This window comes from Chiloscyllium plagiosum, unplaced genomic scaffold, assembly GCF_037043375.1.
Source record: "Chiloscyllium plagiosum isolate Xiang-an unplaced genomic scaffold, Cpla_swu_hap1 HiC_scaffold_2, whole genome shotgun sequence".
NCBI classification, from domain to species: domain Eukaryota; kingdom Metazoa; phylum Chordata; class Chondrichthyes; order Orectolobiformes; family Hemiscylliidae; genus Chiloscyllium; species Chiloscyllium plagiosum.
This window is the reverse complement of record NW_028270140.1, coordinates 20,202,059-20,225,002: the sequence shown is the minus strand read 5'-3', so window position 1 is coordinate 20,225,002 and position 22,944 is coordinate 20,202,059. Positions and strand designations below refer to the sequence as shown.

Below are 22,944 nucleotides of genomic sequence, written 5' to 3'. Positions count from 1 at the left end.
AGAAACTTTCCTGTATTCCTCAGGCCCTAACTTGTATGCAGCCAATGTCACTGACTTTATAGGTTTATAATCCCAAGAAATCTCCTCTGATGGTGAAGCATACATTTCCTTCTCTCCTTAGTTTTCTCAGCTCTCCCTTTATCTTTGTCTCCCCTCTCCTTATCATCCTATGCTCTTTCTTTGTCTTTTTCTGCCATCTGTAGATTTTTTTTCATTCTCTCCTTATGCTCCAGCAGCTTTTCATTATAACTGTGAATCACCTAGTTCTAACGTTTCATTATTCAGCCTCCTCTGTATTACCATAAACCCAAAAGCTATGCTGGTACCCCAATTACTTCTGCTTTTTTAGTTCTGCCAGGCAATGCTACTTCCAGTTTACTTGCTAACTCAACCATCTGATCCAATCCAATCCAATCCGATCTGATCTGATCTGATCCAATCCAATTCAATTCAATCTGATCTGATCCGATCTGATCCGATCCAATCCAATTCAATCCAGACAAGAGCCCCCAAACTTTGTTATGACTCACTGGTGTGGCACAGTGAAAATCAAGTCCCGCGATTCCTGAATTTGCCACAAATGTTAAAACTTTTAAAAGAAATATACAAAATTCTCAAACTACCGGATTTTCAGACTTACGTCAACAGGAAGCTTAACAAGAAATCATTATTTTTCACAGGACATTAGATTCTAGGCATGGGTAAAAAATTATCGAGGAAAAATTAAACTAAATTAAGGAAACTTTACAAATGAAAACTCTGACCAATTATAAACTCACCACTTACAGGTACAGACAGACCATCATAAATATGGAAACAATTGATTATGGAAAAATTGGTAAAACAGTTTGTCAACAAGATTTGTTTGGGCTTGTTCTTGTTGATCTGAAGGTTTCCCCTCAATCTCTCTTTTTCTGAATACTTCCTCTGGTTTGCAAGAGGTACAGTGTGACTGGCTCACTTTAGAAAGGTCTCTCACTTGTCTGATTCAAAGCCACAACTTGAAAGATCTTCAGAAGGAAAGATAAGCTGATTCCCTTCAGGTTTAAGGTGTCTTACTGCAGAGAATGTTGAACAGACTTTTTGGCTCATTCAGATCTGTTGTTTTTCTTCTGGTCTGAGCAGCTTTTGACTAACTTGCACATAGCCCAAACTGTTCAGTTACTTGACAAATGATTGCCTTATTGGCAAACAGAGAACCTTAATCAATGATAACTGGTTCCTAGTCCACAAATCAATCAACTTCCCTTGTAAACATGCCACAGCTCCAATATGTCTGCACATTGTTGGAACCTTCAGCCACACAGCATTCACAAAAGGTATCAAATTCTTTGCTTTCAAAATATTCAGCCATCCTTGTAAATCCTTGGGTTTCAAAACAGTTCTTTCTCATTTCAATACACAGCTTTTAAAAAGATGAAAAATAAAAAGGTATGGTCCTTACGCTTTTTAGCACTCTTCTGTATCCTGCTGCATTGAGATCCTCATCTGAATCATCTGCAAAAGTATTTGTCCATCACCTTAACTTACAATGAATTGCCAAAGAACCTTTCCTCCGAAGTACCACAAAGACTTTCTAAGTACAATTTCCACTAGTGGGGGACACGGTGGCACAGTGGTTAGCACTGCTGCCTCACAGCGCTAGAGACCCGGGTTCAATTCCCGCCTCAGGCAACTGTGCGTGTGGAGTTTGCACATTCTCCTTGTGTCTGCGTGGGTTTCCTCCCACAGTCCAAAAATTTGCAGGTTAGGTGAATTGGCCAGGCTAAATTGCCCATAGTGTTAGGTGAAGGGGTAAATGTAGTGGAATGGGTCTGGGTGGGTTGCTCTTCAGAGGGTTGGTGTGGACTGGTTGGGCCGAAAGGCCTGTTTCCACACTGTAAGTAATCTAATCTAATCTCTATAAGTGCCTCCACGTTAATAAGACATTAAAATATAGGAATAGAAGTAAAATATTCAGCCCATTATGTCTGCTCTGGCACTCAATAAGATTCTAGCTCATCTGATAATCTTAAAATCCACATTCCTGCTTTTTCTAAATAGCACTTACTAATTAAACATCAGCTTTGAATCTTTTGAATTACCCAACCACTACAGCCCTCTGTGGTAAAGATTGGCTACATACTGAAAGAAGAAATTCCTTCTCACATCTGACCTAATTGTGAAATTAGATGAATTATTCTGAAATTGTGCCCTTTAGCTCTCTACTCTTCTACAAGGAGAAACATCCTCCCCACATCTATCTTGTCAAGTCTCCTTAGCACCTTGTACATTTTAATAAGGTCTCCCCTCATTCTTCTGAATTCCAATGTTTGCAGGCCCAACCAACTCAACCTCTCCTCAAAAGAAAATATCTCCATTGCCAGGATCAACATAGTGAACCGTCTCTGGAATGCCTCCAATATCTGTATATCTTTCCTTAAATAAGGGACCAAAAACTTCACAGTTTTGTGATGCAATCTAATTAATGCTTTGTGATTGTTTTTAAAGACTTCACTATTTTTATACTCCATTCCCTTTGAAATAAAGTCCAACATTTTCTTAGCATTTCCAATTAACTACAGAACTTGGATGTAAGCTTTTTCTGATTAATGCACGAGGACTCCCAAATCTGTGTGTTCTAGAGCTTTCTGCAGTCTTTCTCCATTTTAATAGTATTCAGCTTCTCTCCACTTTCTTATTTATTACCTCACATTTTTCCACATTGTATTCCATTGACAAAGTTTTTGTACACTTGTTTGACCTGATGATATTCCTCTGCAAACTCTTTTTGTCATCCCTTGTGCCTTCTCACCTACTTTTGTCTCATCCCCAAAGTTAGCAATAATATATTCACTTTCCTCATCAAAATTATTAATATACATTGGAAATAATTGTGGCCCTGGCACTGATTCCTGTGGCACTCCACTAGTTATGGGCTGCCATCCTGAAAATGCCATCTTTATCACAACTTGCTGTCTTGTATTAGTTAGCCAGTCCACTATCCTTGATTATATACTACACCAAACATCATTGTCTCTTATTAGGTAGCCCCATGTGTGATAATTTGCAAACATCTACATAAATCTAAATATGTTACATCCACTACTTCCCTTTTATCTATCTTGCTTGTTACCTCCTAAAAGAATTTGAGTAGATTTGTCAGAGATGATTTCCACTTCCTGAAGCCATATTGACTCTGGATGATCTACTAAATGCTCTATTAAATCCTTTATAATAGACTCTAATATTTTCCCATTAACATGTATAATGAAAACTCACATATAGTTGTCAATTTTTTTGCCTCACTTCCTTTTTGAATTAAGGTAGTACATTGATAGCTTTTCAATCTTCTGGCATTTTTCTATGATCTCGATAACTACTTGTTGTAATATCTTGGGATGCATCCATCAAGTACAGGGCACTATCAATCTTTAGCCCCAATGGTTTCCCTAGCACTTTTTCTATAGTGATAGTTATTGCATTTATTTCCTCCTGCCATTTTGCCTCTTGGTTATTTAGTAGTTTTAGAATGCTATTACTGTCTTTTGCCATGAAGACAGCTGAGTATTAAATACTTAAAGGTAATTAATCAGCTTCTCTGCATTTTCCTGTTTCCCCATAATTATGAGGATGAGGTGGAGTATTTGGATGATAGATATGAGTCCTGAATGGGAGGGAATGTTGCTGGTGAAGTCATGGGGTGATTGCATTGATCAGCATGAGAGTCTCGTGATGTGTTAGATAGGAGGTATCATGTGAAGCTGCATTCACTGACATTGCCAATTTGTATGTCTTCTTTCAGTCTTGTAGTTCTTGCCATGTCCTCAAGTCTTGACCCTGGGTATTGATATTCTAGAACATCTGTTGGGAGTTCCTTTTGGGCTTTTATACATGTTTCGAACCACAATATCTCTCCACTTGCTTAACTAACTCCAAAATATGATGTGCCCAGAGAAACCTTCGATATCATCCCTTATGCAAAAGCTAATTCCTATGAAGCCTCACTTTATTGCAGTTGCATAAGTGCTGAGAAAAGCCAACTTTGATTTCTCAGGATGAGGCAGGATGAATCATTGCCTATCCCAGGAGATCTTTATGAAGCAACTGGCTGGGACATCTCAACTGGGAACAACATGGGGCAGCACGGTGGCTCAGTGGTTAACATTGCTGCCTCAAAGGTCCAAGGGCCCATATTTGATTCCAGCCTCAGGTGACTGTCTATGATGAGTTTGTACATTCACCTCATATCTGTGTGGGTTTCTGCCAGGTATTTCTGGTATCCTCCTGCAGTCCAAAGATCAGCAGGTTCATTGAATTGACCATGATAAATTGGCCATAGTTTTCAGGATATGCAGGCTGGTGGATTAACCATGGGAAATGCAGGATTACAGGGATAGGGTGTGGGGGTCTGGAAGGGATGTTCTTCAGAGGGTCAGTGTGGACTCAATGGGCTGAATGGCCTGCTTCCACAGTGTATGGATTCTATGATGATCCTATGAACTCTTGTGCTATTTAAATGTATAGGCAGCACCATATCCTGGTATTTCCACTCCAATTCTTGGCGCCTATAAACTTCCCTGCAAGTTTTGTGGTGTTTGGGCAGTTTCTCTGTGACTTGTGTTTGATGCTTCTCAGAGGAATTTTGAACCATTGTCTGTATTCAGGAACCTTTTGAAGGGTAAGTTCAAAGGTTTTACTCTTTCAACTCAAGATTCTGCTCACCCCAATGACTTTCATAACCTTTAAGCCAGTTCATGACTGTTTCATGCCTATTCACCCAGTACACACTTTCTTCAGAAAGGATAACTCCAATACTAACAGCCAGTATAGTAGAAAATAAAACACACATTCACAATTCGTGGGGAGAAAAACTAATGTTCCTCCAATTTTATAAATGTGTCAATGAAACAAAGCAGTGAAATTGTCAATAACAGAAGCTTTGAGCTCTTCACACATTGTAATAGTTGTAAATAAATGTTGAGACATTGAAAAAAGAGATCACTGCAAAACTTATTATGACTACATATAAATATATCAGTCAAGCAAATTCAATCTTTCTCTCAGCTGTGTAAATTGGACTCCCATAGAGTTTGCTCCTTTGAACATTGTAAAGGTTGATCTTTCTGCCTCCAAACACACACTGGTTAAATACAGAAATCAATGGAGTCATGTCAGATTTATAACATGTTGGTCTTTTTGACGTGTTAACCCCTTTATGTAACAACTCCCCAGTGCATAGGGTAAAATATCCCCCTTCTTGCTTTGCAAACTAATAACCAAATTAATAGAACATTACAGCACAGTACAGGCCCTTCGGCCCTTGATGTTGCCCCGACCTGAGAAACCAATCTGAAGCCCATCTAACCTACACTATTCCATTCTCGTCCATATGTTTATCCAATGATCATTTAAATACCCTTAAAGTTGGTGAGTCTACTATTGTTGCAGGCAGTGCGTTCCTTGCCCCTACTACTCTCTGAGTAAAGAAACTACCTCTGACATCTGTCTTTATCTATCACCCCTCAATTTAAAGCTATGTCTCCTCGTGCTAGCCATCAACATCTGAGGAAAAGGGCTCTCACTGTCCAACATATCTAACCCTCTGATTATTATATATGTCTCAATTAAGTCACCTCTCAGCCTTCTTCTTTCTAATGAAAACAACCTCAAGTCCCTTAGCCTTTCCTTGTAAGACCTTCCCTCTCTACCAGGCAACATCCTAGTAAATCTCCTTTAAACCTTACCAAAGCTTCCACATCCTTCTTATAATGCTGTGACCAGAACTGTATGCAATACTCCAAATGCAGCTGCACCAGAGTTTTGTACAGCTGCAGCATGACCTCATGGTTCCGAAACTCAATCCCTCTGCCTTCTGAACAACCCTATCAACCTGAGTGTCAACTTTCAGGGATCTATGTACATGGACATTGAGATCTCTCTGCTCATCTACACTGCCAAGAATCTTACCATTAGCCCATACTCTGCATTCCTGTTACTCCTTCCAAAGTGAATCACGTCACACTTTTCTGCATTAAATTCCATTTGCCACCTCTCAGCCCAACTCTGCACTTATCGATGTCCCTCATAACCTACAACATCCTTCAGCACTATCCACAACTCCACCGACCTTAGTGTCATCCGCAAATTTACTAACCTATCCTTCTACACCCTCATCCAGGTAATTTATAAAATGACAAACAGCAGTGAACCCAAAACAGATCCTTGCGGTAACAGATTGCTTACTGCAGACTACAATAACATGCTACCGGTTCAATTACTTCTCTACCGCTGTTTACTTCTGTCATTTTGCTGTCATTTTGACAGTGCTGCAAAAAAGTAGCTTGTATTCTTCTTTATCCCAGACTCTGAGTCTTCAGCAATGATATTTTGCAGCACTAACCTTTTGCTTGGTGAACATTTCAGCTCATACTCTGTATCAATGTAGCTAGGAAATACCAAATTCTGCTTAACAGCAGTGGCTTTGGTTTATTTATCATCAATATAGTGAAATTCCTGATATTTCACCTCAGCAAACAAGATTAAGTATCTCTATGCCTGACTATGTTAATTTGGGTTTATTCAATGATTTATACCTGTATTTATTTTAATTTAAACAACTTGCTAAGAATCACGCCTGACCAGAAATTTAACTGGACCAGCCATATAGACACTTAACCAAAAGAAAAGAATTCTGCAGTGGGTAACTCACTTGTTGATACCACAAAGTCTGTCCACCATCTCCAAGATGGAGATCAGAGTGTGATGGATTTCATTCCGATTGCCTGGATGAATGCTGCTCTAACAAATATCAAGGAAGCCAATATTATCTGGGACAAAGTAACCCACTTGATCAGTATCTATCCACTGCCGCTGGCACAGTGTTGCAATTAAGAGAGGGTGATTTGCCATCACTTTCTTTTTGTCTCTTACTGAATGTGGTTGTCACTGTCAAGGCCAGCACTTGTTGCAATCTCTAATTGCCCTTGAACTGAATAGCTTGCAAGGCTATTTCAAAGTGCATTCAGAACCAACCACTTTGCTATGAGTCCAGAGCCATGTATAAATTAGATAAGGTCAGGATGTCAGATTTTTAACCTATAGGATATTGGCAAACCAGAAAGATTTACTGCAATTCATGGTCAATATTACTGAGAATAGTTTTTTTTAATTTTCCCTATTTTGGTTGAATTTGAATTCCACCAGCTGCCAATTTGGGATTTAAACTCGTATTCCCAGAATATTAGCCTGGGTTTCTGGATTGCTGTCCCAGTGACATTCCCACTAAACCACCATCTTCCCCAAGCCCATCATCTCCACTACTTGACAAATGCACACCAAAACCTTTTCACTTGTAAGTTACCCTCTAAGTTACATAACGTCCTTACTTGAAAATATTTCCCCGTTCCTTCATGGTTGCTAGGTTAAAGTTTATCCTCTTGCTTAGCAACATGTTGGGATACATCTGCAGATGAAGCAGGTGGGTCACCACCACCTTGTCAAGATCAATTATGGCATGGCAATATATTTTGCCTCATCTCCCTACATCTCATGAATGAATAAAAAAAATCACATGATATTCTAATTTAGCCTGCTTCCAATCTACAAACAACAAATGATTTAGTGTAAAGTTAATAACAGTTGGAGTTGCCAGGACATCTCAAAATATATTCATTGTGATTCATGTTGAAGCCATTTATTTCGGCCAGAGAAAGGCTTGTGGTACAATGGGTAATGACCTTGCCTCTAAGTGGCCCGAAATGTCGATTTTCCTGCTCCTTGCATGCTGCCTGACCTGCTGTGCTTTTCCAGCACCACTCTAATCTTGACTCTGATCTCCAGCATCTGCAGTCCTCACTTTCATGTAGTCTACACCATTAGACCTGGGTGCAACTCCCATCCTTGGCCAAGTGTGCATACTGCCATAAAGCAAGTTGAGTATCAACCTGAGAATCTCTGTCAACAAATTTCGGCCGGTCAAACTTGAGCCGAACCTTTTACTACAACCAGCAGTAACTGAACCATCTGCTTCTCATAAGAGACCAGAATGGACATTGTACCCTTAATCAGTAAAGGCTCCCCGGTATATGTTCTTGACTAGCCAAGTTCTTGCACAAACGTTAGGGTTAAACCAAAGTCACATGCCTCTGCCAGTCATCTTAATCTAGTTAAAAATCATGATACAGATTCCCCGGTTCTCGAATTGCTCAGTAAAAATGATAGCATCTCAGAATTAGAGGTGTTTTGCGATCATAATATTCTTTAACTGAATTAACTTTAACGGTTTTAGTATTGTCACAAAGCTAGATCCTTTTTCCTAAAAGCTGTTCCTTGGCTCGAGGATAGTCTGTCCTTGATGTTTTCCAGAGGGGTACTAAACCAGGCCAGGCTCCGATCAGTCTGGTTTGGTACAGAGATCAAAGGGTATTGAGAGGCCTTTTTGTTTATATGTAAACTGCTGAGACTTCAGACCAAAGTGGGCATGTTTTAGAAGTGACTTGCATAAAGAAAGAGGAGCGGTCAGCTCTACCTGAGCTGAGCGGTTTAGTTCAGTTCAGCACTGGTTGGGAGTTCAACAGGGAGCTGTGTAAAAACTCTCTCTCTCTCTTTTAACTTCAACATGTAAGCATGTATTCTATTTATACTGGTTTTTAAGGGAGTTTGCTTATTGGGACTGTTGTGTATATTCATAACAGCATACTTAAGTCTAGTTTGGATAGACTGAGTTCTGTAGGGGTTCTTTATTCTTTTCTTCATGTTTCATTATGTAATTTTGTGAATAGATTTTTTGTCTGTTTTAAACCTGGTAATCAATCTCACTAACTTAATCCGGGTAATTTTTACTGTACACCTACTGAAACAAATTGCTAAATTATGGTCCAGACTGCCTGCTTAAGAATGTTTTGAGTGGTCTGGCCTAGTCCGTAACAGACTCTGGTGCCTCAGGGAAAGTTAGACTCCAAATGACCAAAAAAGCTATGGGGCCGCAAGCTGTCAGGTGAATTACCTGTTGGTTTTCATCTGCCCGAATGTCATTTGCCTGGAAGAATTAATGCATTCTTTCCACATATTGGGCCCAGCCTTTGACAGCAAGGTCAAGAAAGTCAAGCTTCCCAAATAATGGCATGATGCCAGAATGCAAAAATGACAGTTGCAGATAAATTTCTTCAGGAATGTGCTTTACCCTCATCACCATTGAAAAAACTCTATAGAAGCCTGTATCCCATCACCAAATCACCCTTTATTTACACATGGAAAGTCCTTGACTCTCAGACAGCTCTCAGAGTCTCAGGATGTCTGAAAGATTACCAGACTAACTGACCCAATCAGGGAACTCATATTCTATGAAGTCCAACTGGCTGATCTCCTTACAATCTCAATATTTGCCTTACACCTGACTTAAGGGTAAAAGGGCGTATAGGGGCTATTGTCTGACTGTATCATAGGTCTACTCTCTCATAAGGGAGAGAGGTAGAAAGAGAGATTGGTGGTGCTTTAACCTGAGGGCCACCACACCTCAGGCTACGGGACAGGTTGAGAAGAAGATTCCTTCATAGTAACCCAGTCAGTGTGAAATTGGTTAGCTCAGTTGGATGGATGACTGGTTTATGATGTAGTGTGATGTCAGCAAGTAGGCAACAGAATGACTACTGGCTGACTCCCAGGAGTTACAACAAATTATTTTATTTACACAGTATTGTAAGTAATATTGATCTTTGCACGTAACACTGACCTTTGCAATGTAACTCTCTTGGTTCAGGTTGCTCCATCAATCAGTGTTACTGCACCACATCATGAACATGTTGTCATATTCCCAATTGACGTTATTACCTGACAAGTCATATCCCAGACAGGAACCTGATTTGATTTGTTCTAGTTTTAATGAAATGGTCTCTTACTGAAATATTGCATGCAATGTTGCAGATGTGGCTTTAGCAACATAACAGAAGTTTATGAACAAAAGAAATGAAGACAAAATAGAGTAAACTAAACCATCTACCTATAACATAAATGCAAAGAATTTTAAACACACAATACAAGTGTAATCCCAAAACACTCCTTTATAAATTGAAAACTTACAATCCACAGTCCAAAATGCAGAATAAGCAAAACGTTAATTCTGATGATATGAGCACTGCTGGCAATTTGAGTTTGCTCTTTGTGAGAAGATGATAACAGACCTTGAAATCTGAAGTCCAGGTGGAGAATCTCCCACATGAATAGATTGTTCCTATTAACTGTTTGGCCAAATCTCATGCATCCTGGCCCAGCTCAGTCCTGACCATTTTCAAAACTTTCTAATTGTTCCACTGGGGGTCACTAAATACCTAATCTTGTATTGTTTTTGCGCCTTGATTCTACAGAAACGATTATCTGTTCAACTTGTGAGCAGTTTGTTATGTAGATATCATTACTGAATAGAATGTGGGAAAAGAATTGTTCTAATTATCTCAATTTAACCTGAATCATTCAAACAAGTGAAAATAACGATATTAAGTTGAAGCTTGTTTTGAAACTGTGTTATTTGTGCATTAACTGGTCAGAATGAAATAACATTATTGTTTTTGCTATATATTTTCAAGTGTGATTTTTCTCAGTTGTATATTGATTTCATTTTTTCAATTTTGTAAATTACTTTTCTCATCTTTTTGGCCATCAGCTGCATTTATCTCCATGACAGCAAAGGAAGAGGTAGCAAGACAAAGTGAAGATGAATCATGAAAGACAAGGCATGAAACTAAGAGAGTTCAGCACTGTTCAGAAGGTCATGGTAAAAACAACACCGAAATGTTAAGGAGAAGCACGTGAATGGAGTTGTCTTAAAGAGACTGGGTGCATTAACATAGGAAGATAGAAATATGTTTCCATGACTTACATGGTTACTTTACCAAAATGATTTTTCCCTATTTCTTTTGTCAGCCATAACTTTGTCTCAGTAATTGTAGTCTAGCCAGGATTAGGAATTCACCATGAGCAAACATTGCACAGATAACTTGTCCAGTGAGTCTCATGAATTGGTGAACTCAGAACGTGTTTGAAAAAAAAGAGACAAAGAGTCAATTGGACTTGATACAAGATAGGTCATGTTGGCTTTTTTTTGGATGTGGTTGTAGTGGATGGACGCTCAGGGGCCCCGTAGAAGAACCACAAGCACATCATCCATGATCTTATCAAATGGTTCAGCAGGCTTGAGGGTCTGAATGGTCTACTCCGGCTCTTAATTTGGATGCTTGCATATAACCATTGCAGTCCATTTGATGTAAGTACAACCACAGAATTTTTCGAGAGGGATTTCCAGAATTGTGACCTAGCTATAACCAAGCAATGGCAACAAAATTCCAACTGGAGATCTGCGTGACTTTGAGGAGTACTTGAAAGTGGGGTGTTCCCATGTCTCTGGTGGCCTTGTTGTTTTAGGTGGTGTTTGAACATGGGTTTGGAAGGTGCTCTCCCTTTGTTAAATTTTCTGTTTGAAGCAAATGATTAACATGATACTGACGGGATCTTTCTCCGATCTTCCTACGTTAATGTACCCAGTCTCTTTAAGACAACTCCATTTATTGTGCTTCTCCTTAACATTTCGATATTGTTTTTACTATGACCTTCTGAACAGCACTGAACTTTAGCCTCTCTTTATAGCTCAAACTCTCCAACCCTGGCAACATCCTTGTAAATCATTTCTGAATCCTTTCAAGTTTCACAAAATCCTTTCTACAGCAGGGAGATCAGATTGAATGCTGTATTTCAAAAGCAGGCCTAACCAATGTCCTGTACAGCCGCAACATGATTTCCTAATTGCTATACTCAATGCATTTACCAATAAAGGCAAGCATACGAAATGCTTTCTTCACTATCCTGTCTACCTGTGACTCCACTTTCAAGGAACTATGAATCTGCACTCCAAGGTCTCTTTGTCCAGCAACATTTCCCAGGACCTTACCATTAAATTCTGCCTTGATTTGCCTTTCCAAAAAGCAGCACCTCACATTTATCTAAATTAAGCTCCACCTGCCACTCCTCGGCCCATCTGATCAAGGTTCTGTTGTATTCTGAGGTAATCTTCTTGGCTGTTCACTACACCACCAATTTGGTGTCATCTGCAAACTTATTAACCACACATCCAAATCATGTATATAAATGACGAAAAGCAGTGGACCCAGCACCAATCCTTATGGCACAATGCTGGTCACAGGCCTCTGTCTGAAAAGCAACCCTCCACCACAACCCTGTTTTTTAGGCCTGAATTTCTCAAATGTAGAAGAAATTTCATGCAAGTAGACATTATTTTCTGTTACACTGTGATGAGAAAAGACATGCATGCTTAATGGCAAGCAGCCATTGCTAAACTGTTTTACTTACATCTCCACATAAGAGTTAGAACATAGAACATAGAACAATACAGCACAGAACAGGCCCTTCAGCCCACGATGTTGTGCCGAACATTTGTCCTAGCTTAAGCACCCATCCATGTACCTATCCAATTGCCGCTTAAAGGTCGTGCAAGATTTAAGTACATGGGTTGGCGTTAATATACTGGCATGGATTGAAAATTAGTTGGCAGTCAGGAAACTAGAAAAGTGTAGATATAATAGTTTTTGGATGGGAAGGCGGCGACTAGTGGTACTAGTGTTGGGCTCAAGCTATTCACAATAAATATCAATGATTTGAATGAGGAAATCAAATGTAATACTTCTAAGGTTGCGGATGAAAGAAAATTAGAAGGAATCATGAGTGATGAGGAGGAGGTGATGAGGCTTCAAGGCAATTGAGACAAGTTGAGTGAATAGGCAAATACATGGCAGATGCAGTATTACATGGGTAAATGTGAAGTTATCCGCTTCAGTAGGAAATCAGAATGCTGGCCTGTTATTTAAATGTTGATAGATTGGGAAATGTTGAAGTACAAAGGGACCCAGGTGGCCTTGTACACTGTCATTGAAATCAAGCATGAGGGTGCAGAAGGAAGTTAAGAAGGTAACTGAATGTTGGCCTTCATTGCAAGACTCTTTGAGTACAGGAGAAAGGTTTTTTTCTGCATCTGTTCAGCACCTCATCTGCATTGTTGAGACCACACCTGAATCATTGCTTGCAGTTTGGTCTCCTTACCGAACACAAAATATACTTGGTATAGAGGGAGGGCAGGGAAAGTTCACCGCTGTACCCGACGTGGCCTCCTCTATATTGGGGAGACAGGCCGCCTACTTGCGGAACGTTTCAGAGAACACCTCTGGGACACCCGGACCAACCAACCCAACCACCCCATAGCCCAACACTTTAACTCCCCCTCCCACTCCACCAAGGACATGCAGGTCCTTGGACTCCTCCATCGCCAGACCATGGCAACACGACGGTTGGAGGAAGAGCACCTCATCTTCTGCCTGGGAACCCTCCAACCACAAGGGATGAACTCAGATTTCTCCAGTTTTCTCATTTCCCCTCCCCCCACCTTGTCTCAGTCAAATCCCTCGAACTCAGCACTGCCTTCCTAACCTGCAATCATCTTCCTGACCTCTCCGCCCCCACCCCACTCCGGCCTATCACCCTCACCTTGACCTCCCTCCACCTATCGCATTTCCAAAGCCCCTCCCCCAAGTCCCTCCTCCCTACCTTTTATCTTAGCCTGCTGGACACACTTTCCTCATTCCTGAAGAAGGGCTTATGCCCAAAACGTCGATTCTCCTGTTCCTTGGATGCTGCCTGACCTGCTGCGTTTTTCCAGCAATACATTTTCAGCTCTGATCTCCAGTATCTGCAGCCCTCACTTTCTCCTGATAGGTTTTACAAACCAATTTTTCCGCATTCTCCCTGCAACCTTTGATCCCCTTGGCAATTAAGAACTTAACGATCTCTGTTTTAAATATACTTAACAACCCGGCCTCCACAGCCCTCTGTGACAATGAATTCCACAGATTCACCACTCTCTGGCTAAAGAAGTTTCTCCTTATCTCTGTTCTGAAGGTTCTTCCCGTTACTCTAAGGCTGTGCCCTTGGGTCCTCATCTCTCCAGCCAATGGAAACATCTTGCCAACATCCACTTTGTCCAGGCCATTCAGTATTCATGATTCTTTATTCTATGTTTCGACAGCTCCAACAGAGACCTGCAAAAAGCTGATTCTTAACATTACTATATATGTCGTTATAGATTTGAGTTTGCTAAAAACCATAAATAGGAAGCAGAATGTTCTGAAACTCAGTGACAGCATCAAATGCTTTCAAGGCAGGCCTGAGGCTGTGAAATGTAGAGTCCAGTCCCTGGTCTCTGTCAAAACTGTGTGCCTCAGGAAAACCGTATGACACATCTCACATTAGAGTCAAGAACAGGAAGGAACTGATTTAACTAACATAAGTGAACACTTTTTTTTCTAACGTTGTGTACATGGCATTGAATGCAAAATATTATGGGAATAGGGTGGGGATGTGGAATTAGTTAAATTGCTGTTGCAGCAAGCTGACCTGTTGTTCTGTCATTCTCTGGTTCTGTCATCTGAGCCAGTGTCACATGGAATGGATTGAGATTACCCAGACTAATTTCACATAGAATTCCAGAACGGACAGACTCTCATCCTATGAGTTTGGTTTAACCAGAAACCTATCATGTAATCATACATCTCAAGTGTCTAAACGTTACCTTAACTCAGAGTGTGGTTATCTGATTTTAATTATACTGTATGCATTTAATATATAAGTACCTGACTGGTTATCTATAAACAAAATTATTTTCCTTGAAAACATCTAATCTCTCGGCCATTCTCGCTTAAATTGGGTTGTACTTTTGCATTATTTTCTTATCTTCAGTTAGTTTGCAGAATATTTCCATTACAAACAGTGTAGCAGTAGTTGTTCGACTGTTCTTAGTTTAAATTAACTTTGGTTAACAATTGGGTCAGAACTTGGTATGCCTGATTTGCCTTCAGTACCCATGCAATCACCTTGTAATTGTAAAGTCAGCACTTTAAATTTTTGACCTTGTACATTGAAAAGGTTGGAACTTGACGTAACTGCTCTGCAAATAGTCATTAGGAGCCAGAATAGTAGATTTTATGCAGAATATCTGAAGAACTGGAATTAGACCACGACCTATGCATGGTTTCTTCAGGAAGGACTACGTTTTGCAATTTTTAACCGCACAAACAAGATTTTGATTCCACTGACAGTTGAGTTAGTAGTCGGAGGTCACAATAAAAATAAATCCAAAGAGCATGGTGATGAGGATTCTTTTTGTCCAAAAAGTTAAAGAGAATGTCTGAAAGGTTGCTGGCAGAAGACTCAGTGGTAACTTTTAAAGGCAAATTGGATATGTATTTGAGAGGGAATGTTGAAGGAAGAGCTGAGGAGTCAACTACATATTTCAGAAAGTCATTGCTATATAATGGGCTGAATCAGCTCCTGTGCAGTATGTGAGGTATAAGTGACTTCTTCATTTGCACAGAACTAAAGATACAGCAGATTAAGGTGTCTTATATTGTTTCCTTTATTGGAGAAAAAGTGCAATATTATTTTAACAGCTAACAGTAGTACAAAGTTGAGTTTTGTTTCTGACTGCCAATGGGAAGTTATGCCAATAAAAATATCATAAATTTGGAGAACATGATATTGATAAAACTCGCATTGAACTTTGTTGATTCCAAGCCTCTCTGTATTTTCAGTCTCTCTAGAGACCACCAGTGAATTGTGTCCTGGTGATCAGTTACCTCTCTATTTACAAGGTTATATTTCGAGATTGTCTTTGTACAAATTCTTTTTCTCAAATCAGATAAAGGAGAAAGCCTCAAAAGGAAAGTGCTTCTCTGTCTTTCTGTTGGATGAGTATTCCCAAGTCACATGCATGTTTGCAGGTTACTTCCTTTACAAATGCTGTTCGAAAGCACTGTTGACGATCCTTTCCATCACTTCACTGAAGATTATGAACAACCTTATGTGATAATTTGTCAAAAGTTGTGAGAAGCACAGAAAGTGTCGATGAAATTAATAAAGGCGATTGGGAAATCAAAGATTTATCATGCAAAAAAAAAATTGACAAGTAAAATCAAGGATAATCCAATAATCTTTAGTAAACCCATAAACAGCAAATGGAGACCTAAAAATATAGATTGGTTGATGAGAAATAATGAAGTTAACTTATATGTGAAGGTTAAAGATGTGGGCCATGACTCTCAAGGAATATTTTCTGTCCTTTGGGGTGGCTCAGTGGTTAGCACTGCTGCCTCATAGCACCAGGATTCGATTCCACCCTTGGGCAACTGTCTGTGTGGAGTTTGCACATTCTCCCCGTGTCTGCCTGGGTTTCCTCCGGTTGCTCCGGTTTCCTCGCACAGTCCAAAGATGTGCAGGTCAGGTGAATTGACCATGCTAAATTACCCATAGTGTTAGGTGTATTAGTCAGAGGGCAATGAGTTTGGGTGGGTTACTCTTTGGAGGGTCGGTGTAGACTGGTTGGGCCGAAGGACCTGTTTCCATGCTATAGGGAATCTAATCTTCCCTGACGCAGAGTTAAGGAGGAAACGTCTCAAATATTCAATAGAATAAACATAATAAGAGTAGAAATAGTAAGTGATTTAGCATCTTTGCAATTAGAGAAACTACCAGGACTAGATAATACATCACACAATTTTAAGACAGGCAGTGGAAAGAATAGCAGAAGTTATGTTTTCCATTTTCCAATCCTCTCTGGACACATACCTGGTTGAGAGAACAGGTGAACTATTAACTGGCTATCAGTTGATAGCCAGTTAATTTGAGAGGAAATGTTAAAACAGCCAATGTCTCTGCCACTCTCCTTTAAATTGCGCAGAAACTTATTTACATGCCTTCAATTCGTTATAGAGTCATAGAGATGTACAGCATGGAACCAGAGCCTTCGGTCCAACCTGGACACAGCGACCAGATATCCCAACCCAATCTAGTCCCACCTGCCAGCAACCGGCCCATATCCCTCCAAACCTTTCCTATTCATATACCCATCCAAATACCTCTTAATTATTGCAATTGTACCAGCCTCCATCACATCCTCTGGCAGCTCATTCCATACACGTACCACCCTCTGCGTGAAAAAGTTGTCCCTTAGGTTTCTTTTATATCTTTCCCCTCTCACCCTAAACCTATGCCCTCTAGTTCTGGACTCCCCAATCCCAGGGAAAAGACTTTGTCTATTTATCCTATCCATGCCCCTCATAATTTTGTAAACTTCTATAAGGTCACCCCTCAGTCTCCGATGCTCCAGGGAAAACAGCCCCAGCCTGTTCAGCCTCTCCCTATGGGGACAAAGTGAGGACAGCAGATGCTGGAGATCAGAGCTGAAAATGTGTTGCTGGAAAAGCACATTTCAGGACGTTTCAGGAATGAAGAAGGTTTATGCCCGAAACTTCGATTCTCCTGTTCCTTGGATGCTGCCTGACCTGCTGCGCTTTTCCAGCAACACATTTTCAGCAGCCTCTCCCTATAGCTAAAATCCTCCAATCCTGGCAACATCCTTGTAAATCTTTTCTGAACCCTTTCAAGTTTCACAACATCTTTCTGATAGGAAGGAGACCAGAATTGCATGCAATATTCCAACAGTGGCCTAACCAATATCCTGTACAGCTGCAACATGACCTCCCAACTCCTGTGCTCAATACTCTGACCAATAAAGGAAAGCATACCAAATGCCTTCTTCACTATCCTATCTACCTGCGATTCCATTTTCAAGGAGCTATGAACCTGCACTCCAAGGTCTCTTTGTTCAGCAACACTCCCTAGGACCTTACCATTAAGTGTATAAGTCCAGCTAAGATTTGCTTTCCCAAAATGCAGCACCTTGCATTTATCTGAATTAAACTCCATCTACCATGTCTCAACCCATTGGCCCATTTGGTCCAGATCCTGTTATAATCTGAGGTAACCCTCTTCGCTGTCCACTACACCTCCAATTTTGGTGTCATCTGCAAACTTACTAACTGTACCTCTTATGCTCGCATCCAAATAATTTATGACAAAACGTAGAGGACCCAGCACCGATCCTTGTGGCACTCCACTGGTCACAGGCCTCCAATCTGAAAAACAACCCTCCACCACCACCCTCTGTCTTCTACCTTTGAACCAGTTCTGTATCCAAATGGCTAGTTCTCCCTTTATTCCATGAGATCTAACCTTGCTAATCAGTCTCCCATGGGGAACCTTGTCGAACGCCTAACTGAAGTCCATATAGATCACATCTACTGCTCTGCCCTCATCAATCCTCTTTGTTACATCTTCAAAAAATGCAATCAAGTTTGTGAGACATGATTTCCCACGCACAAAGCCATGTTGACTATCCCTAATCAGTCCTTGCCTTTCCAAATACATGTACATCCAGTCCCTCAGGATTCCCTCCAACAACTTGCCCAACCCTGAGGTTAGGCTCACTTGTCTATAGTTCCCTTACTTGTCTTTACCGCCCTTCTTAAACAGTGGCACCACGTTTGCCAACCTCCAGTCTTCTGGCACCTCACCTGTGACTATCGATGATACAAACATCTCAGCAAGAGGCCCAGCAATCACTTCTCTAGCTTCCCACAGAGTTCTCGGGTACACCTGATCAGGTCCTGGGGATTTATCCACCTTTAACCGTTTCAAGACATCCACCACTTCCTCCTCTGTAATGTGGACATTTTGCATGATGTCAACATCTATTTCCCTACAGTCTATATCTTCCATATCCTTTTCCACAGTAAAGACTGATGCAAAATATTCATTTAGTATCTCCCCCATTTTCTGTGGCTCCACACAAAGGCCACCTTGCTGATCTTTGAGGGGCCCTATTCTCTAGGAGAAAGTGAGGACTGCAGATGCTGGAGATCAGAGCTGAAAATGTGTTGCTGGAAAAGCGCAGCAGGTCAGGCAGCATCCAAGGACCAGGAGAATCGACGTTTCGGACATGAGCTGAAGAAGGGCTCATGCCTGAAACGTCGATTCTGCAGGCTCTATTCTCTCCCTAGTTACCCTTTTGTCCTTAATATATTTGTAAAAGCCCTTTGGATTCTCCTTAATTCTATTTGCCAACGCTATCTCATGTCTCCTTTTTGCCCTCCTGATTTCCCTCTTATGTATACTCCCACCGCCTTTATACTCTTCTAAGGATTCACTCGATCTATCCTGTCTATTCCTGACATATGCTTCCTTCTTTTTCTTAACCAAACCCTCAATTTCTTTAGACATCCAGCATTCCCTATACTTTCAAGCCTTCCCTTTCACCCTGACAGGAATATACTTTCTCTGGATTCTCATTATCTCATTTCTGAAGGCTTCCCACTTTCCAGCCGTCCCTTTACCTGCGAGCATCTGCCTCCAATCAACTTTCGAAAGTTCTTGCCTAATACCGTCAAAATTGGCCTTTCTCCAATTTAGAACTTCAACTTTTAGATCTGGTCTAACCTTTTCCATCACGATTTTAAAACGAATAGAATTATGGTCGCTGGCCCCAAAGTGCTCCCCCACGACACCTCAGTCACCTGCCCTGCCTTATTTCCCAAGAGTAGGTCAAGTTTGCAGAATGTTTCCAACATAAACAGTGTAGAATAAATTGTTCTACTGTCTTCAGTTTAAATTAGCCAAGATTAACAATTTGGTCAGAATCTGATGTGTTTGATTTGCCTTTCACATCAATGTTTTGAAAAAAACAGAAAGGGATAGCCTGAAAAAAACTACAGATCAGTTAGCCTGACACGTGTGGTGGGGAAACGTTTGGAGGGACAATTTTTAATCATCACTGAGAAAGACATGATTCAGTCAAGGATAGCCAGCACCAAAGGAAGATTGTGACTTATCTGGTTGATTTTTTTTGAGGAAGGACATGAATGTGTAATGTCGTCTACCATTTCAGTAGTTATTCTGACAATGTTCACATGTTCCACCGATGAGAAAAATAAAAATCATGGGATCCAAATGAACATAGCGAGTCTGGATTCAAAGTTGGCTCGGTACAGGGAAGCAAAAGGAAATGATTGATGTTATTTCTTTGACTGGAAGGCCTTTTCTAATGAGGATCTGCAGGACTCTACCGAATCTCTCCCTTTTTTATTATATATTAAAGGACTGGACTTAAATGAATATTGACAGGAAAAAGTTTGTTTGCCCAATGAGTTGGAAAGCTGCAGATTTACTGCAAGACATTAATGCATTGGTCTGGTGGGCAGAAGTGAGACAAATGACATTGAATATTCAGAGGTATGATTAAGGAGAGCAAACAAAGCATTGAATATACAATAAATGGTGGGATGAGGAGAATTTAGAACAACTGAGGGACCTTGATGTACTTATTTACATGCTGTGAAGATAGCAGGGCAAGTAGATAACATGATTTAAGCAGGCTCCTCATGTTTCTGTTTATAGCTGAACCGTTGAACACAAGAACTGGGAGATTATGCACGAATTTTATAGAAGAACGGCTAAATTTACTGCAAGAGTATTGTTTTGGTCATTACATGGTAGCAAGGATATAACTGCACCAAAGAAGAAACCTTATTTATGAAGATTTTGCCAGACTGATTGGATAGGTTTATGTTCTTTTCTTTGCATTAGAGAAGGCTGAGAGCAAATTTGATTGACATGTTTAACTTCTGAGGAGCTTAGATACAAAGAATAAGAAGAATTAGGAAAGGTTTGGAGGTATATGGACCAGGAGCAGGCAGGCCAAACTAGTTTAGTTCAGAATTATGTTCTGCATGGACTGGTTGGACTGAAGGCTCTGTTTCCATAGGATGCTGTATGACACTGCCACCTATTTCCTCAAAAAGAAGTAAATAAAGTAAAAAGGTTCAAAGCAATTGGTAGGATAAGAGGACATTTTCTCTCTAGAGAGTGGTAGGGATCTGGCACTCACTGCCTTAAAGAGTGGTACAGCCAAAGCCCTCAGCATATTTTTAAAAATCTATTTGAGTACTTGAAGCATCATAACCTATAACACTCTAGTCCAAGTGGTAGAAACTGGAATTAAGCAGAATAGCTGTTTCTTACCCAGTACAGATACGCTGTACATTCCTACAATCCTACCCAAACGGCTAAGTCATGTTCTGCATTTTGCCAGGAAGAATAGATGAGCTGAATATTAGTTAAATGGTGAAAGACTGCAGAAAGCTGTAGCAGTGAGGAATTTGGAGATCCTAGTGCATCAGTCACTCACTGCTAGCATTAAGCAATGCAGTTGACTTTTAACTGCCCTCTGGACAACTAGGGATGGGCAATAAATGATCACCTAGCCAGCAATACCCACATGGCCCTTATTCTAAAGGAGATTGGACTATTATAAGGAGATCTTGCTAAAACTGTACAAGGTACTAAGCAGACCAGAATACTGTGAATAGTTTTGCTCCCTTTACCTAAGGAAAGATATACTGGTGACAGTTGAGAGAATGCCAATTCAGCTGCAATGTTTAATGGTCTTATGACCTCTGTGCTGTCTCAATTTTAGACTTGAATTTCCAATCCAAATTTCTCCTTTTCACACTTCGTTTTGCAATGCTCCCTGAAAACTTATTCTGACATTCAATTCTATTGAAGATGTAATAAAAGTGCAAATGATTTCAACATGATATTCATAAAAAATATATAAAGTTTCTAAATCATATCTGTACAGACTTCACAGAGAGAAAGATCCAAATAACATATGGGTTTTTTGACATTTCTCAGAGCTTCTCTACTGTTGTAAAAAACAATGGTATTTTTTACTTATACAGGAAACTAAGGATGTTCATTTTGAGGCACCACAAGGGGCTGACATTTTAATGGTGCCTAGTTATACTTTATCAGGAGGACCTTAGTCTGTGGTTATTGAATGTAGGCAGATGTTGACAGATCAGAGACCAAGCCTCTGAGGAACAAAAACAGAAATTGCTGGGGCACAACTCAGCAAGTTTGGCACCATCTGTAGAGAGGAAGAGAGTTCACATTTTGAGTTCAGTAACCACTCTTCAGAACATTTCCTCATTTCAAAAGTTTACTTTATTCATAAAAAAACACTTTATACACATACATTGTCACTAGAGCAATTCGATTCTGTGCACAGTCTTTACGTATACAGGACAAAAATAAACCTAAGGCATTCCCTACTTATAAAAGACTACATTTAGATATATTTGAGGTGTCGGGGGGGGGCTAATAACTGAACAGGACCCCCATTCAACTTGAGAAGTAAGAGCTCACATTAGTCTTCTCCCTCACCACGTTGGCAGCAGGGGGCGGAGCTGACCTGTGACCCTCTCCCAGGGGTGTTCCATTAAGGGGCGAAACTCACCTATGACCTAATTCCTGGGGGTGGGGTCTGTACTGAGGGGGCGCGTCTGACCCATGACCCGTCCCATAGAGGGGCGGGGTTTGCACTAAGGGGCGGGACTGAGCCTTGACAGCCCCCCGGGAGGTGGGGTTTGTACCCGGCGGGCGTGCCTGACCTATGACCCAGGCACGGGGCGGGGTCTGTCGCGGCGCGCGTGTCTGTGTCTGTGTGGAGGGAGACGGTCAGGAAGATGGCGGGTGGCAGCGGGCAGACCGTGCGCTGGGAGGGAGCCGGCTACCTGCGGATGAGGCTGTCGCTGGCGGTACTGAGCGGCCGCACCGTGTGTATCACCGGGATAAGGAGCCTGGAACTGAACCCGGGGCTGCAGGGTGAGCCAGAGCGGGGCCCGCTGTTTGGGGACAAGGAAATCCCGTCCCTCACCCACCACCACCGCACCCCCACGCCCAGGTTCTTGTTCCCCCACTCCCTGGGCTCTCCCCCCATCCTGCCCCCTGGGCTCTTGTTCCCCCCACGACCTGGGCTCTTGTCTCCTCACCCCACCCCTGGGCTCTTGTCACCTCCCCCCGGGTTCTCATCCTCTCTTCACTCCCCCCCCCCCCCCCCCACATCACCACCTTGAGTTCTCATACCCATCTTCTCTCCTCCACCCCCTCCCCACCCCCCATGTTCTCACCCCTATCTCCCCTCCCCACCCCCCATGTTCTCACCCCCATCTCCCC

The 22,944-nt window shown here is 41.2% G+C and overlaps 1 protein-coding gene across 2 annotated transcripts in view; it reads left to right on the top strand.

Annotated features, from left to right (window-relative positions):
• The first annotated feature begins 22,430 nt into the window (after positions 1 to 22,430).
• Positions 22,431 to 22,944, top strand: part of rcl1 (RNA terminal phosphate cyclase-like 1) — a 28,819-nt gene continuing 28,305 nt past the window's right edge. Inside the window, exon 1 of one of the 2 annotated variants that reach the window (XM_087995213.1) lies at positions 22,431 to 22,593. In XM_087995213.1, coding sequence (XP_087851339.1) covers positions 22,455 to 22,593 — 139 coding nt within the window. In that variant the 5' untranslated portion in view covers positions 22,431 to 22,454. The remainder of the gene's footprint in view (positions 22,594 to 22,944) is intronic. The other variant, XM_043720844.2, reaches the window with a different exon arrangement.